General features: G+C 43.4%; 1 protein-coding gene across 4 annotated transcripts in view; it reads left to right on the top strand.

Moving 5' to 3' along the window:
* The window catches only part of DPP8 (dipeptidyl peptidase 8), a 49,167-nt gene that overhangs the window by 19,656 nt on the left and 11,917 nt on the right, over positions 1-17,594 (top strand). For all 4 annotated transcript variants that reach the window (XM_074966570.1, XM_074966569.1, XM_074966573.1 and 1 more), the window contains 11 exons: positions 777-950; positions 1,851-2,019; positions 3,412-3,522; positions 5,152-5,280; positions 6,297-6,358; positions 6,620-6,720; positions 8,750-8,927; positions 9,703-9,862; positions 12,513-12,592; positions 15,319-15,471; positions 15,967-16,102. In XM_074966570.1, the coding sequence (XP_074822671.1) occupies positions 777-950; positions 1,851-2,019; positions 3,412-3,522; positions 5,152-5,280; positions 6,297-6,358; positions 6,620-6,720; positions 8,750-8,927; positions 9,703-9,862; positions 12,513-12,592; positions 15,319-15,471; positions 15,967-16,102 (1,453 nt within the window). The remainder of the gene's footprint in view (positions 1-776; positions 951-1,850; positions 2,020-3,411; positions 3,523-5,151; positions 5,281-6,296; positions 6,359-6,619; positions 6,721-8,749; positions 8,928-9,702; positions 9,863-12,512; positions 12,593-15,318; positions 15,472-15,966; positions 16,103-17,594) is intronic.

Genomic DNA, 17,594 nt, shown 5'->3' with positions numbered 1-17,594 from the left:
TTTCTCATGTAGACAAGCCCTAAGTCAAACCAGTGCAACTTGTGTGTAGGCCAGCCCGAGGTCACTTTTGGCTTCCATCCTTCCTTTGAGAAATCAGATCTGAAACCAGCAGGAAGGAACATTCTCCTCTCTTTTCCTGTTCATTGGCTCAAAAGGGTGTATGTAAAACTCCCGAGACAGAATTGGCCTATGTCTGCCCATGCACCGATACTGGGAAAAGGTAGCGCAGATCCTACAAAGAAAATGGCTGTGTCTACGAGGGACATCACGAACATTTGTTTCCCTGGTTCAAATAAGATCCCCAAAGACTGTTGCGGGGAGACTTCCCAGACTGCTAAAAAGCCAAAGGGGCACTATCTGCTCCTACCCTCTTTTCCATCCAAAGGGGCACTATTGATCAGACTCTTACCTCTACCTCATATCAGCAGGACTTCTGCTCAGACAGGGCCTTATTCTGCTCTTGTTCTCCCCGGTGTAAATTGGGACTAACACCATTTAAATTGGTGGCGGAATTACAGCCAGCTTTACAATGATGTGAGATCTGAACCAGAGTTACTGGTACGAGGACAGAGACTCAAGAATGAGCAGGCTGCTTGCAGCCAGTGGGATTCTCATTAGATTAACACTTTTCTTTGTTTGCCAGAGATGCTAGAATACGACTCAAGCAGCCAGCCATCTTTGGCTCTTTGGTGCCAGAGAAGATGCTTTCTGTACATGAGAAGACCAAGTAAAAAGTAGAGCAAGCCAGATGAGTTCTCCTCTCTCTCCCTATTCAGGCTTCCCTAGACTACGGGATGTACTCCCGCGAAGAAGAATTGCTGCGAGAGAGAAAGCGCATTGGGACAGTTGGAATTGCCTCTTACGATTATCACAGAGAAAGTGGCACCTTTCTGTTTCAGGCTGGCAGTGGAATTTACCACGTAAAAGACGGCGGCCCTCATGGATTTACTGTGAGTTCAAGTACATTGCTAATCCTTTTGTTAATGTACTGTGTCAGGAATTTGTTTGCGGAAGAGTCCAGGCGATGAGATTTGTAGATCAAGCAGCCAGCTCCGGATGTACAAATATGCTAGGGTCACTGAAATGCATTCTAGAGATTGGGGGGGAAATCACGTGAAGTCGACGGCTAGTAATGTTGAACAGATGGGCGAAGAGGAGAAAGGAATGTGCATAGTAACACTAAATCATAAATCTGGAGACTGTAAAAGTCGTTCCGTGAAATTACTTGTTACAAGGTTTCTACTCATTAGATTGGGCTGAAGAATTGAGAAGAGAACTTTGTGAAAGAGCAGCTGGGGTCACTGCTGCCTAAGTGCTGAAGCTGGACTCCGACTTCCAAGCCAGAGTAATTTCTTTTTAATGTAACAAATGCTTGATGTCAGTCTAATCATATCATCTGATGGATGCTGCTGCATTCTCAGTGGGTTTAGCAAATGAGGCTATTACGTGCTTCAGCCAGGTCATCCATCAGGGTGCAATTTTTTAAAGTGCACTGAGCCTTTGTAAACAAGCTGACTTTCTACTAGTGCTAATGAAAGGTGTCTGTCTTAGGGCCGTTAGCGTGGCATCTGTGGAACCACGCAGTAGGCACAGTGGCTGCAGAAGCTTCCCTACCGGCAGCATGTGGGTATTTTATGTTTTTCTTGGTCAAAAAAGGTTGGATTCCTCTCGCACTAAGCCCCAGCATTTGAATGCAAGTAGAAGTTGGCTACTGTACCTGCCAGTAACACTTGTATCTGTACTTAATGGAAACCATCCGTCTTTTTGGAGATGAACAGAGTAACAGTTCAGCTCCTGTTGTCGATGTGTTTTATATTGCTGTCTAATTCATCTTTTCTTCTTTTAAACAGCAACAGCCCTTAAAGCCCAATTTAGTGGAGACCAGTTGTCCAAACATACGGATGGATCCAAAACTGTGCCCAGCTGATCCAAACTGGATTGCATTTATCCATAGCAATGACATCTGGATTTCTAATATACTAACCAGAGAAGAAAGGAGGCTAACCTTTGTCCATAACGGTAATGCATGTTCAATTTACAATCCAGATCTTTAATCTCTTCAGCTGTGTGTGTGTATTCTCTAGACTAAATTTGGCACTGGCATTAATGGCTTCTATTGAAATTCATGGGAGTTGGCCCTGTTATTCCAGGGCTGAATTTGGCCATCTGTATGTTACGTTCTCTGTGTTTCTTCTGCTGGCTTGTGGAGCAATTCACTTCCATGTCCATGAAGTCTGGCAAGGTGGCTCATTCTTTGAATGCATCAAGGAAGCTTTTCTCGTTGAACCCAAAGTTTTCCCTTTTCCCCGTGACTGCTTCCTTCAGAATGGAGGCGCTATGAGCTGGGCAGAACTGGAGGAGAATTCCCACCAGTGACCAGACGTGCTGCAAAGCTCTTGGAAGTGATCTAAAGTGCTTCTGACTTGCACACTGGCTTCTGCCTCATGTTCAGATAATAATTTCTCTTCCTTTGCTTCCACCCTAACCGTATTTTACAGGTTTCAGAGTAGCAGCCGTGTTAGTCTGTATTTGCAAAAAGAAAATGAGTACTTGTGGCACCTTAGAGACTAACAAATTTATCTGAGCATAAGTTTTCGTGAGCTACAGCTCACTTCATCGTGCATCCGATGAAGTGAGCTGTAGCTCACGAAAACTTATGCTCAGATAAATTTGTTAGTCTCTAAGGTGCCACAAGTACTCCTTGTATTTTACAGATATACCAGTGTGTGACTTGGATGAAGGAACAGGGGAAATACCCACTTCCACGGTGGATAAAAATCAATTAAAATTAATTATGTTTAAGAGTTAAATACATTCTTCTTTTTAAATTTAAACCCATTAAACATGAAAGTGACAACCTGTGTTGAGGCCTTAATTTCCTAAAACCCATATAAATAAATAATGCTGCATTAATAAACCCTCCTCCAACTTTAAATAATTTAACGGTGCTGCTTTTTCGATGATATATGGAAGCAGGGGGAAAACATCTTTAACTTTTGAGGTCAACTCAAGCTTTATAAGTAAGTCACAATGTCATGCACTGCATTAAGGATCTATATTATTTTCAGTCTTTACAATGGAATGAATGCTGGTACTGGTTTTACATTTTTCCCAATGTAAGTACTTTCAGTTTCTGTTGTGCAGAAAAGCTTTTGCCATAGTTACTTTAGCTTTTAGTTAAGCTAGCAGGTGCAAAGAGAATATTTTCTTCATTAGTACTAGTTCATTCAAAGTTGAGAAACTGGTTGGAAGCTGAGAAGGCAGGAAGGCTTGTTTTCCTCTTCCAGTCAATTTATCCTGGGGGTGAGTTTGGCCAACGGTTGGGAAAACACAACTTGGGAGTGTTTTTAGGTGCTGTGGCAGCAGAAGAGCTCAGATCTTGGCTAACTGTTTCTCATGTTGCCTGTTCAGAATTGGCCAACCTAGAAGAGGATCCCAGATCTGCTGGGGTAGCTACTTTTGTGCTTCAGGAGGAATTTGATAGATACACTGGCTACTGGTGGTGTCCGAATGCTGAGCCAAGTAAGTGTGCTAAATGTAATCTGTCTGACAGGCATGAAACGTCACTTTGGAGTGGCTCACGGCCAGGAGTGCCTACTTCAGGGCAGGCTCCCCAAACTGGTAGTATGTTCTATAATTAGATTTCACCAGCCTACTACCAAATGTGATCTCCCAAAGTACAACAGTAGTCTTACAGTGGAGTCAGAGACAGTCCCCTTAGACACTCCAGTCTAGCTTGCCATGCAGGCAAGCTGAACTATATGATAAATGGTCACTTACACCAAAAATCAGAAAATATTTTGGTTAAACCCAGTCCCAAGAGACCAGTCACTCACCCATGTTGATTTGCATCCTAGATATCACATCGAAGACAACGCTTGTAGCTAATTCTATAGTAAGCTAACTAAAGATTTATTAGCTAGGAAAAAGAAATGAGTTATTGAGAGGTTAAAGGAGGTAAAATATATATACAGGTGAATCACAGTGAATTCCCAATGGTAACAGAGATGGTGTAATTTGCCAGTTTCCCAAAAGTCTCTCGGGGCTGCCCAGAATAACTCTGGGGATCTCCATCTTCTCATTCAGTTATTCTGCCCTCATAGAATCCCAACAGGAGATGATGAATTTTTTCTTGGGTCCATATTCATAGTTTCTTCTCACAGAAAACAAGTTGACAGTTTTGTGACCCACATGGGCTCTTTCTTTCACGATGGGAGGATGAGGAATGCATTTAGTTGTTGATCTCCGATCATCACACACAATGGCCACTTGCTTTGAAATGCACTGGAATTACACCTTCCCGCTATAGTCCTTCATTTACATTACTTGAGGCTTCTTTCTATTTGATGGGTTACCTCATTGCAGGTGTATATACAATGCAAATGTTTGCTGTTACCTTATAACGTGGGGTGTAATTGGGTGAGAACAATACATGCGGCATCCTACAAGCATTTTATAAAACACTAAGCACATTCTTATCAACTTAACATCTAATATTTATTTTGATAATGCGAACACGCAGATAGGCAAGACTGGTTTTTGGCTATACGTTTGTCAGTGCTCAGTCAGGCCTGGGCTGGCACATGGTCTGCCAGTGTCACAGACTTTCTCTAGAAATTGGGTGGAAATGACCTCAACGCCTCTGCCTAATTTCACTTCCTGCTTCTCAGCCCGCTTTGCGGTATGACCCTCTGTTTGTAACTTCGCAACAGTTTGCTGCTTAATGCATGATGCCCCAGACAAAACCATGATTTCAGAGGGGGAGAGAAGGAAATGAGCTCTTAAGGTTGAAGATTTGCTTTTAGGCAAGTGTCCCTATAGTAATATTGGAGAAAAGAACAAAGGGAGGGGAGTACATACAATATATAGCAGAAGGGCTAATCTCTCTCTGTTTTTCATGAGAGGTCAGCTCATGATCTGGAGATGTAGCCTGGAAAGAAGAGATTTTTACTAACCCATGTGATAACAGCATTTGTAAGAGATTCAAGATTGTTTGGCGTAGTGAAAGGTCAAATACAGTTTACTGGATAGTTGGATCATGTGGTATACGATATAGCTTCCCCACTAGTACCCAAAGGAACAGTATTGCTGTGTGCGATACATTTCACATTCAGCACAGCTGTAATAATATATATATTTGTTCCTTTCTAGCTGTCACTGGAGGCAAAATTCTTAGGATTCTTTATGAAGAAAACGATGAGTCAGAGGTGGAAATTATTCATGTCACATCCCCCATGCTGGAGACCAGGAGGACGGATTCCTTTAGATATCCCAAAACAGGTGAGACCATTGCTGTCTTCTCTCCTCTTTCCCCTGTCTCATCGCCTGGGATGCTCTCATTGTATTCCTCTTGTTTTATGGCAACGCCCAGCCTAGCCTCCAAAGACAAGGTTCTATGAATGGTGCTGTGCTTGTGGACTGAATATGGCTGGGGCAACAGCCTCCCTGGAGGTCAGACTACTCACTTGTGTCCGTGCCAGCTTTCCGGCTACAATGTGGTGTTGGTCCTAAGTTCACTGCTGAACCTAGGTCTCTCGTGAGTTGGCAACACACTATGTCTTCCCTCTTTTGGAGCTGCTGTCATATGTTTATCTGACAGTGTGGCGTTGTTTCTCTTTGCAACATCTCAGTGTGAACTCTGCAGAGTGATCACGTTTCACTGCGGGTTTTGTATTTAGCTGCTGGCAGTGCACTAGTGATGTGGCATGGGGGTTCGGAGCATTTGGTGCACTCTTTCTGCTTAGAGCTTGGGCCACAGACTGTGTGTGCTCCTGACCCAATATTACAGCTAGTGGTCCTGTCACTGCCCCTGGAATGGCAAGAGTAAGCGTCTCCAGCAGCCAGGCTTGGGTTTTTATAGATACTGTATTGCAGCAGGAGGGTGGGAAACAAATATTGTTGGACACTGGCGTACTGAGATATTTGGAAGTGGGTAGGCAGAACTGACATGTAGGCGTCTGGAGAGATAACTTACAACTGCATGTGAAGATCGTGCTGCAAGTCTAAAGAGGTCAATATCTGTTCTGGAGAGCTGCTGCTCTTCTAGCAGGTTATGCAGTTTCACTCGATGCCTCCTCCTCTCCCTAAATCTAAGATGTGTCTGTTACTTCTTCTTTGACCTGAATTCCATGCCCTCCACAGACAGCGCATTTAGGGTAATCAGCGTCTTCGCTTTTTTCATTTCTATATGAACTGAATTTCAGAATTATCGGAAACCTGGGTGTGTCCTCCTGGAGGCAAACACATAGTCTGTTGCACTGTTTGTGTGTGACTGCTAACACCTGTCTGTTTTATAGGTACAGCAAATCCAAAGGTCACTTTCAAAATGTCAGAAATAACAGTTGATGCTGAAGGAAGAGTAAGTTTTAAGGTTCATTTATCTCCTACATTAATTTGACATTTATGACTTTTTATTTAATTAGTATCTCATGTCAAAGCAAACAGACTTCTTTGATGTGCAGTTGTCAAATTTTAATCTGTGGATCGGTGTTTCAAACAGGATAGGCCCGTTCTAGTGTCAGATACCTGGTGTGTGTGTGTGTGTGTGTACACATACGTGCACACACTGTACCTTGGTGAGGTTATTTCAGTGTCACTGAATTGCTGTCGTCTTCAACAGATTGCAGCTGTCATGGATAAAGAACTAGTGCAGCCATTCGAGATCCTGTTTGAAGGAATAGAGTATATTGCAAGAGCTGGGTGGACTCCAGAAGGAAAATAGTGCGTATGTTAAACCTGTCTCTGCTTACAGGGGTTGGGGTGATACAGTTAGAAATGGGCAGTTTTGGGCTCTGTCTTTCTTTCTGGCATAAGCCTGCTCTTGTTTATGCATCGCTCCACCCTGGTTTGAGTGAAGGGGATGGGGGCACTTCTTCAAAATCAAAGAGAGTCAAATCAGTCTCTGGTATTTATCTGACCCAGTCACCATAGTAGCTGAGCATCTCACAGTCTTTTCAATGTATTTATCCTCCCAGTCAGTGTCCCCTCTGTTTTGTTTTGGTTTGTTTTTTTCCATCCACGTGCAGAATGAATTTTGTTACATGCACCAATATCGAGATCATGTGCGGATGTGTGCCTCCAATAGAAGCAAAAAACCTAGATATAATATGTATTTTTAATAAGTTACCATAGGCGTGATTGCTCCAGCCAGGACAGATTAGGCATTTGAGAACTCGCTACTTAAAGAATTAAACGTAGCATAAGAGAGAAATAAAATTATGAAATGCACAGACCAGTATAAAAACTAAAATAACAGCCCTTTGAAAGAATAAAATTACAGAGAATGTATGTGCTTTGCAGGAAGTACCAAAAAGTATCAACAATAACACTAGTATGTGTTGGGAAGTGAGTGTGAAAGAGACTGTGTGTGTGTGTGTGTGTGTGTGTGTGTGTGTGTGTGTGTGTGTGTGTGTGTGTGTGTGAGAGAGAGAGAGAGAGAGAGAGACAGAGACTGTGTGTGTATGCTGGCTGCTGGGGAAGTCTATGAGAGACCATGCGCTATCTCTTTAAGCATAGCAGCACTCACCAGAAGGCTCGTTCAGACCGCAGCAGCTGCTAGAAACTCCATTCCGCTCCTGAGCCCTGTCCTCCCACCCCCGCTCTGTGGAGGTGGGGTACCTGGTTGGTGGGAGGGGAACACCCTGACATTAGCAGCCCACCTCTGCTCTGCACGGCACAGCAAGCCGGAGGGTTCTGGGAGCAGCTGGCCAGGGGCTTCAAGGCAGAGGGCAGGAGCAACGTGGCTGCAGAGCAGCGGTGGGGAGGGGCACTTGAGCACACGTCGCTAGATGTGTGTGACACTTGATTGACTCTTGGGTGGTCGTGTGGCTTAGAGGGAACACAGCTCCCAATCCCTCTGGTAGGCAGGGCAGTGATGATACCCCCATTTACAGATGGGGAATTGAGTGCTAGAGAGACTGTGAGACTTGCCCAGGGTCACAGAGGCACTCTGTGGATGTGGAGACAATTGAACCCAGGGCTCCCAAGTCCTAGGTTAGCACCTGAACCACTGGGCCATGGTTGCTGACCAAACTCATTGGTCAGAAACCCCACTGTAAGTGCTAACTACATTTACATGAAACTTTTAACCCTAAAGACAAGGTGGTGCAGTGTTTCTAATTCACAAGAATTGTACTTATCCCACCTCTTGGATCAAAAGCTGACATTCTCCTTTTAACATTTTTTTTTATGGAAGAAATACAGGAGCCCGCTTCCTATGTTTGCTTGGCTTCCTACAGAAATGTTAACAAGGCTACGTGGATAACAGGCTGATTGGATCCACTGGAGAGGACACTGTCGAGCCACTTAAGCTTCAGAATAATTTTTTTAAGCATCCAAGAAGACTAGAAATATCTTCACAAGTGGCTTTTAAGTTTCAGTTTACAAACTTCTGCTTCCTCCTTCCCTTTAGATTTTTCTTTTCTTTGCTCCTCTTTCCACATTCTGCAGAATCCAAATATGGTAACATTAGAGATAGTTGAGCTTTTGAAACCACAGGGTTTGAGTGGGGCTGAAATCAGGCAAAACTGGTTCTTCTACCCCTACTTCAGAGCTGACGTGATTCTTTGAAATGCTAGAGCGAAAATTTGTTTTACCTGGCCAAAGTTAAAGGGATCTTCTAACTGGACCTGAAATTGACCATTCTTGATGCCACCAAAATGCTTGGTGTTATTAAGAGTCAAATAAAATTCTGCTGTCTAATACTTAAAAGAAATGCACTCATAATTATTCATATTTTTTTCTGCAATAGTGCCTGGTCCATCTTATTGGATCGCTCCCAAACACGGCTACAGATAGTGTTGATCTCCCCTGCATTATTTATCGCAGTAGAAGATGATGCTATGGAAAGACAGAAACTAATAGACGCTGTGCCAGACTCTGTTACACCACTTACTATTTATGAAGAAACAACAGATATCTGGATAAATGTAAGAATTTTATTTTTTACTCTTCCAACAGTATGCAGTTATGGGCACTATTTGTCACACGGTTCATGGCATTGATATTATTTGCATTACTGTAGTGCCTAAAGGGTGCAATCAGGGTAAAGGTCTCCATTGTGGTAGGTGATTTACAGACACAGTGTAAGACAGTCCCTGCCTTGAAGAGCTTGCAATGTAGACCAACCAGGAAAAGGTTAGGGAAGCAGAGAGGGCAAATGATGTCCAAAGTCATGTGGCAGGACAGTGGCAAAGTTTGGACTAGAACCCATCCATCACCCAATCTATTAGACTACACTGTCTCTCTGCTTTGCATTATATTAGACTCAGGCTCCTTAAGTCTCCTTAGATCTTTCACTGACAGCAGATTCCAACAGACTGATGCTATGGGAGCACAGCATATCTTCTAGAACTAAGCACAAAACCAAAGAGCCCACGTGATTATCCTAATCACAATTATCTAAAACCGTTTTTTACCTAAAACAGTTATGTCCCTCAGTGTCTATTAATCACGTTGAAAATTCCCTCATTTATTAAAATTATTCACTGTTCCTCACCCTCATACCTCTGTAAGGTTTGCCAGTTGGGGCTGTCCTATATAATAGATCCATAGAATGAAGTTGGGTGAACCCCTACGCTACGGTATAACATACATCTTCTGCACCTGTCTGCGCTGGATCAGTGAGAAGTAATAGTTGCACAGGGACTCCATTGTGGTCCAAGTCCTATCAATAGCCATGAACAAACTGCTTTGTTTCTGCAGATCCATGATATCTTCCATGTTTTCTCTCAAACCCGCCAAGACGAGATAGAGTTTATATTCGCCTCTGAATGTCAAACGGGGTTCCGGCACCTGTACAAAATCATCTCAGTTTTGAAGGAGAGCAGATACAAGCGATCATGTGGAGGTCTCCCTGCTCCAAGTAAACAATACCACTCTCTCTCTTTAACTGGGCAGTTGCCACTGAATATTGGTGAAGTAACTGCAGCCACTTCCAGAGGGCAGGACAGATCTCTTTCTTCCTCCCTCCCTAGTGTAGACTGGCCCCCATCCAGCAGAGTTTTGGAGCATGTACATCATCATAATCCCTAGCTTTTATATAGCACTAGTCTCCTTGACATCACTGGGTCTACTCACTGGCTCAGTGTTGCACGTATGCTTGTAGCAGGAGGAAGGATGGCACAGATAATTCTGTACGTAACGGGCTTCAGTTTTAATCGTGGTTCTTTTTCATTAACAAAGGGGGAGATTTTTCAGAAGCACAAATGGAAATTAAGTGCCCACATCCCAGCCCGAACTGAGAAATACGCTCTGTTGGCTTCTTTTTTGGTCAAGATAAAAGATTGGTTTATTGACATACTGTCCTGGTCTTGCAGATTAACCAGTCTAGTAGTAATGTGGGTCATGTCCAAAGGGAGAAATAAAGTGTGTGAAATCTGTGGTCTCCACATAGTAAAGCTCTTTGGTGCACAGGGCTGTGCACGGACTGTTGGCATGTAATGTGTAAAAATAACAACACTCTCCTTTCTGCCTCTAGGCACAGATTTCAATATAAAGATTTAAAGTAAAGAACACACCACACTGTAGAAAGATGTGCCTTGGGTTTCATGCCTAGAAATATTGAATATCTGATTGAGGCCAAAAATTGGCCTGTTTTTAGGGTGGGGAAGGGAATAAAAACCACACCATTATACCCAGCGTGCTGGCTCTAACAAAGACTATTCATGGTGCTGTGTCTGTTATAGCAGGCATCGGGGAGGCTGCTGCTTGGACAGATGCTAACAGAATGTTGGGAACCATTAGGAAAGGGACAGATAATAAGATAGAAAATACCATAATGCCTCTATATAAATTCATGGTACGCCCACACCTGGAATACTGGTGTGCAGTTCTGGTCACCCCATCTCAAAAAAGCTATATTAGAAAAAGAAAAGAAAATTATATACTGGAAAATTATATATTGGAAAAAGTTCAGTGAAGGGCAACAGAAATGATTAGGGGTATGGAACATGTGAGGAGAGATTAACAAGACTCAGACTGTTCAGCTTGGAAAAGAGACGACTAAGGGGGGATATGATAGAGGTCTATAAAATCATGAGTGGTATGGAGAAAGTGATTAGGGAAATGTTGTTTATCCCATTAGATAACACAAGAACCAGTGGTCACCCAATGAAATTAACAGGCTGCAGGTATAAAATAAACAAAAGGAAGTATTTCTTCACGCAACGCACAGTCAACCTGTAGTACTCATTGCCAGGGGATGTCGTGAAGGCCTAACGTATAACTGGGTTGAAAAAAGAATTAGATACGTTTATGGAGGATGGGTCCACAAATGGCTATTAGGCAAAATACTTTGGGTGTCCCTGAGCCCCTGGTTGCCAGAATCTGGGACTGGACGACAGGAGATGGATCACTCAATAATTGTCTGCTCTGCTCATTCCCTCTGAGGCACCTGGTATTGGCTACTGTCAGTAGACAGGATCCTGGGCTAGATGGGCCATTGGTCTGACCCAGTGTGGCCGTTCTTAAGTTTTTATGGCAGAGAAATTAACAGAAGAAGAATACTGGCAGCTGCTGCAAATGGAAACACAGGAACACTCAGTTTAAATAAAATAAAGTTAATTGCAAGGTTAGGTCAAACTTTGGCCCAGGCAGGTGTACAGTAGAGTTATGTGCAGAACCCTTGCACATCTTGCTACACTGTGCATTCTTTCAGTTAAACTCCTATATTGCAACCTGTGCCTGGAGGCAGTTACGATACTATTGATCTATTTGCTATGTGAGGACAGCATGCTAAGCCCTGCATACTAAAGAAAGATGCATCTCATTTTACTAGTTACAGCATCCCAGTGTCAGGCAGTTGATTCTTCCAGAAGGCAAAATCCCCTTTTGAAATAAAACTCATTATTCCTATAGTGGTTAAACACCTCGTAACGGTTCTAGTGGTGTTGGTCTGTCTAGCCTGACGTCCTGCCTCTGAAAGTGGCAAATAGCTCATGTTTCTGAGGAAGGCAAGATTTCCATTTAACATAAAGCTGTGTGTAATGTTCTTGGGGAAATTAGAAAATCTTGACATTTCAGAGTTTTACTCTTCGATTTGATTTTTGCAAAATCCTTCAACTTTGCAGCTTCGCACAAAATAGAACTTCCTTTTGAATGAAAGTGAGCCAACCTGATAAAAAGTGCTATTTTTTCCAGAAAAATCCTTCATTTTTAACACCTTACCTTTACCAATTCTATAGATCAGGTTTCACATATTTCAGTTCAAAACCTGCCTTTCTGTGCAAGTGTGGTGGGAAAAGGAAACACTGAAGGATGCAGAACAAGATAGGGAGAACCTATTGAATTGAGAATTCTTTGACATTTTCCCCAGTATGTTAGTGATCTCTTCCTGGAACACTCGGGCCAGCTGTGTAATGCTGCTCTGGAGAGTTGGCAGGGGAGTGATTCTTTCCCAACCCCAGTTTGTGACTCGGTTAAAGCAAGCAAAGCCTGAAAGGTGAAGTTCTATTTGAGAGGCTTTGTTGTGATGAAAAGTATAAAATCTCTAATTGTACATGTCTTGTTTATAGGTGACTTCAAATGTCCCATCAAAGAGGAATTAGCAATTACCAGTGGAGAATGGGAAGTACTTGGTAGACATGGTTCCAACGTATGTCCCTTTATTTTACTTTTCTTGAATGAAGATCTGTATCTGTAAAATAGCCTGGGTTAAACTCTGGATTAGATAACAAACAAAATTAGTTAGGTCCTAGAGTCTGTCATGGGCCTCATGGTTATCTTGCCAGACTATACAGCTACCCTCTTCTGACTACAGAGGGCACCAGTCATGTCTAAGGAACAGCAAGGTAAGGATCTAGATAGAATGGTAGAGCTGTATGGAGGACACCTCAGTTTATCTGGTGTTATGCAAGGCTATATGATCATGATGATCCCTTCTGGCCTTAAAACCTGTGAATTTGATCTTGGTGTTGTGCCTGCCAGAGCATCTCACTAAACGGGAAACAGCTCTGGGAACAATCTGGGGACTCCCTTCTTAGGGGAATGACCTCTCATGTGCTGAAGGTCACACACTTTGTTCTGGAGGCAGAGGAGAAGGTGCAGGCTGGACACTCCTCATGTAGCTCTGCTCTGGTGTCTTGGCCATGCAGCCCACTCTTTGTGAGAGGAGAGACACGCCCGTATTGTCATTTCTGTGAAGGGCAGGATTGCTGAGAGACTGAGAAAAGGAAAAGCTGCCTGGAATGGCTTGAGGTCTTTCAGCTGTCCAGGCCCAGGCTGTGACCTTTCTGTTTGCTGAATAAAAAGTGCTATTTGCAAACTCCTTAATTTCACCCCCATAATCAAACCTCTCACATCAGAAAATTAACATGGAAATCCACATAACTGCAAACATATATGATGCAGCAGAGGTGCAAGAGATTGTAGGGGACCTGGAAACTGAGTTACCTTCTCTCACACATGGGGTGTCTCTTGAGGTCAGGTTTGGGGCAACACGGAGAAACCTGCCCAAGCTTCTATTCATTTCTGGGTTAAACTCACCCCTGTACAAAGAGCCAGCGTGAGGGCTGTGCTTCACATCTGTTCGCCTTTCAGGACTAGGCACTCTTGAGCCACTAAAGCCCAATAGAAGGCTGTGGGTGCGGACAGCCTGCCTGGGGAGAATAGTACCCTGGTGAATTAATAGAGGAACTGGGTCTCCGGTCAAGCTGCAGCTTTAAGCACAAAAGTGGGGATGGTTGATTGGCTCAGCTGGTGAGCAAAAGTAGCCAGTGCTGCTTTGCTTTTAATGTTAGCAAAGGTGCAGCTTGTCCTCTGAGCTCATTATTTAACTCACCATTCCAGCCCTGAGTCTCTGGTTTCGATAATGAAGATGAGCAGCACAGAGAGGCATCTCTAGCTGCTGATTTCTTTTGCTTTGTGCTCTTTGTTTCTCAGGAGTTTGCCACTGTCTAGTAAAGAGGCTCATAACGAAGTATGGACCTGTAGGGAGGTGGAAGGGGGAGAGAAGTAGCATTGCAGGTAGATGGAAGGAACGTTTCCAAGCATCCCATGAGAAGTAGGATGGAAGGGCTGAAGCCCCAGCATCCAGCTGCTGTCCAGTATCTGAGGACTCTTTTTTTCAAAGGGATTAACACACACCTGGGCAGCACTGCTCTTTTCAGCTTTGGCCTCTTCTTTCTCCTTTTTATGGAGGCCCAATATTTGTGTCTCCAGGTCCACTTTTGAGACTTTGCATGGAATTCCTCCTGCTAGGATAAAATACCCCCTACTTTCTAATTGCTTCTTTTTTTAAATGTTAAAGAGTTTGAGTGAGCGATGTCTGTGGCTACTCAGGTCTGACCATGTTTCTCTGTTATCTAAAAAAAAATAAACCATAAGTGTGAGTACATTGAAATGAGTTGAGTAGAGCTGAAATACTTGTAGTTTATGTAAGGGACAGCAATCTTGGTAACCCAACTATTTCAGTTTGGAGACAGTTTTTGCTGCAGTTGGTGGCTGGGCCACTAAGAAAAAATATACAACCGCTCATTAAAATCAGCAGCTGTACTCTAGGATTGGGGGGGTATCAATTGTCTTGCCTGTTTTTGAAAAAGATACATGGGGTGATCATGGTTATGTAGGTCAATCAGCTTTACTTGAGCACCAGGGAAATTGGTTGCAATAATTACTAAAAATAGTTACAGGACACCTGGATTAGTATGATCAGTGGTCTAACCAGCTTGGCTTCTGTAAAAGAAAACAATTCTCTGAATTACTAGAATTCTTTGAGTGTCAATAAAAGAGTAGATCAGAGAGAACCAGTTAACAGTTGTTTGGACCTTCAAAAGGTCTTTGATAAAGGCCCTTCCAAGAGATTATTAAGGAAGCAAAGTAGTCATAGGGTGAGAGATGAACTGTTATGGATCAGAAACTGTTTCCTGTTATATAGTCAAAAAGTAGGAAAAAATGGTCAATTTGTACCATGGCAAAAGGTTTAAAGACAGGTGCCCCCATGGTTTCATGCTGGGGCTTCTGTTTGTGAAATATATTTATTAATAATATGGGAAAGGGAGTGAACAGTGAATTGGGGAAATTTACAGGTGACACAGAATTATTTAGGATAATCAAGACCAGAGAAAATAAGGAAGGTCAGAGGGACCTGACAGACCTGGGAAACCAGGTAGCAAATGAAATTTAGTGTTGACAAATGCAAAGTTGTGTGTATTGGAAGGGCTAATTTGAACTAGCTCTGTCCATTGCTGGGCTCTAAATTGACTGTAATCACCTTGGGAAATGGGGACGGAGAGTCCTGGGCATCATTGTGGGGATAGCTCAGTGATTTGGCTGGTACAGACTAAGGTTGTGTTTGGGGTTTGTTTGTTTTTTTTTTGGCAGATCCACGTGGACGAAGCAAAAAAACTGGTGTATTTTGAAGGCACAAAGGATTCCCCTTTAGAGCATCACCTGTATGTCGTTAGCTACAAGAATCCTGGAGAGGTGAAGCGACTGACGGACCGTAGCTACTCTCACGCCTGCTCCATTAGTCAGGTATCTGTATTCCGAGGGACCATCTTCTAGGGAAGGGCTGGGCTTGGTGGTTTTTGGCACACCTTGCGCTAGCTGTGTTCAGATATATGGAAGTTGGCTTCAGCTTTTTTTAAATCTGTTATAAAACCCATGAGTGAAGGGATGGGGGCATATATTAGCAACTGCAGAAACCTGACCTCTGGGTGTGCAACCTGGCGAATGGCAAGAATCAGTGCCAACTTGCAGACATAGACTAATGCCACCGCTAATTTTGCTGGTGCATTTTTCAGTGTCTGGCAGAAAATTTGGAATATTAACACCCTTGTGGCTACTATGCTGCCTGTAACTGAGTAAAACTGCAGCTCCTAAGGCTATCTCCCCTCTCACAGGAGCTGGGACTCCTAATTTTTATTTGATCCGAGCTTCTTCAGAGAGCTGTAAGTGCAAAAGTAAAGGAGCTTTGGGCTCGTGTTTCTTCACTGTGTTGTTCAAGAAAATATTGTCATCTCTGTGTAGGACTGTGACATGTTCATCAGTAAATTCAGTAACCAGAAGAACCCGCACTGTGTGTCACTGTACAGGCTGACTGGTTCTGAAGATGATGTTGCTCACAGAAAGAAGGAATTCTGGGCCACGATTCTAGATTCGGCAGGTAATAGCTTTGGCTCTCCTTTACAGTTCTGCCTCAAAGATTCCCAATCAAAAGACTCCTAGCTGCATGTTTATTGTAGCATCAGTACTCTGTGTTCCTCTTCATGGGCTAGATCATGGTGCTCTTACTCCTGTGGGAATGTATGACGAGCAAGGATTGCTGGATCGGCCTTTGGTTTTGTGCTGAGGTCAGGAAGGGGTAGCTGGCCATAGTATTCAAGTCTGTTATAAGTTTGAATGTGTTGCTGGGCCTTATCAACAAAACACTTGTTGTTTTGTAAGTGCTGTTCCAAACCATTTGAAGGGTACAGGGCTAATAGGACGTGTAATCAGAAAACTCTTAGATTTGAAGGGGGCATCCCCGCAAGTTTTGTACCTTGTGGATGACCAAAAGGCTGCTCTTTATTTTGGAGCTTGTTGCAGATAATGATGTGCATAGTTAGCTCCTGGGCTGGTTAACAGCCTTCATGGCCAAGTGGCGTTTAGGCGATGTGTTAAAATCTGCTGTTTCGCTGCTGTCCATCCGGAGCCCACGCTGAGAGACTAATGGAGTGATTCTTAGCGTACGCTGATGTGACAGCTGAATTTGGCTCCATGTGCTGTACTTTGGTCAGAAGATGATTTCTTTCATTGAGCTGCTCCTTCTCTACCAGCTGCCTGCGTGCAGGAGGGGGAGTCTCAGTTCCGACTCAGACGCACAGGTCATGCCTCCGACACTCTTCACCCACAGTGCCTTAGCCAAGGTAACTGTAAGAAACTGGCTAGGGCAGAACAACACCTAGGGATCTGAATTAAAATGATTTGTTCTTAGAGAACATGGACTGAATGCATACTTTTTTTTTTTTTTTTTGGGTAACACAGGAAGTTTTCTCTGTTTCATAATCATCTTAAATGTATTTTAGAAGCAGGTGATTCCAATAGTGCCCCACTCTCCCCTGCAGAAAAATTATGCTAATTTTGTTTCTTGCTTGAAGATTATCAGCTCAGTTAAGGGAGTCTTGTCCAGCTGCAGCTTCTCCGTTCTGGGACCCGAGCTAGCTTGTTTAGACCTAGCTCAAGTAAGTCAGCTCAAGTGGCGAGCACATTCTGAGAGTGCAGTGTAGGCATCCAAAAAGGGTTGAAGAGTTCACCCCGGCCCTGCTGGGGTTGAAACCTTCCTAGAATGCATCTAGCACAGGATCCCTGACTCAGAACATTTTCTGTGAATGAGAACCTTACTACCTAGTAATGGGCCTAATGAAAACCCACAGATCCAAACATCCCTGAACTCTGTGAGGGTTTGGACCTGCACTGGACCTACGTGGTGCAGACACTCCAGTGCTAAGTGTGCTGTAGACAAAATTAAACCCCTTCCCCTCCCTCCTGTAGTGCCAGCTTCCTCTCAGTGACTTTTTAACACAGTTCTTGGGAGATGGGGGACCTGGAAGAAATTGCATTAGAACTATGCCAGAAACACGTATGTACATGAGGAACAAAACTCTGATAGTGGACTC

This window comes from Natator depressus, chromosome 10, assembly GCF_965152275.1.
Source record: "Natator depressus isolate rNatDep1 chromosome 10, rNatDep2.hap1, whole genome shotgun sequence".
Taxonomy (NCBI): domain Eukaryota; kingdom Metazoa; phylum Chordata; order Testudines; family Cheloniidae; genus Natator; species Natator depressus.
This window is presented reverse-complemented; position numbering and strand designations above follow the sequence as displayed.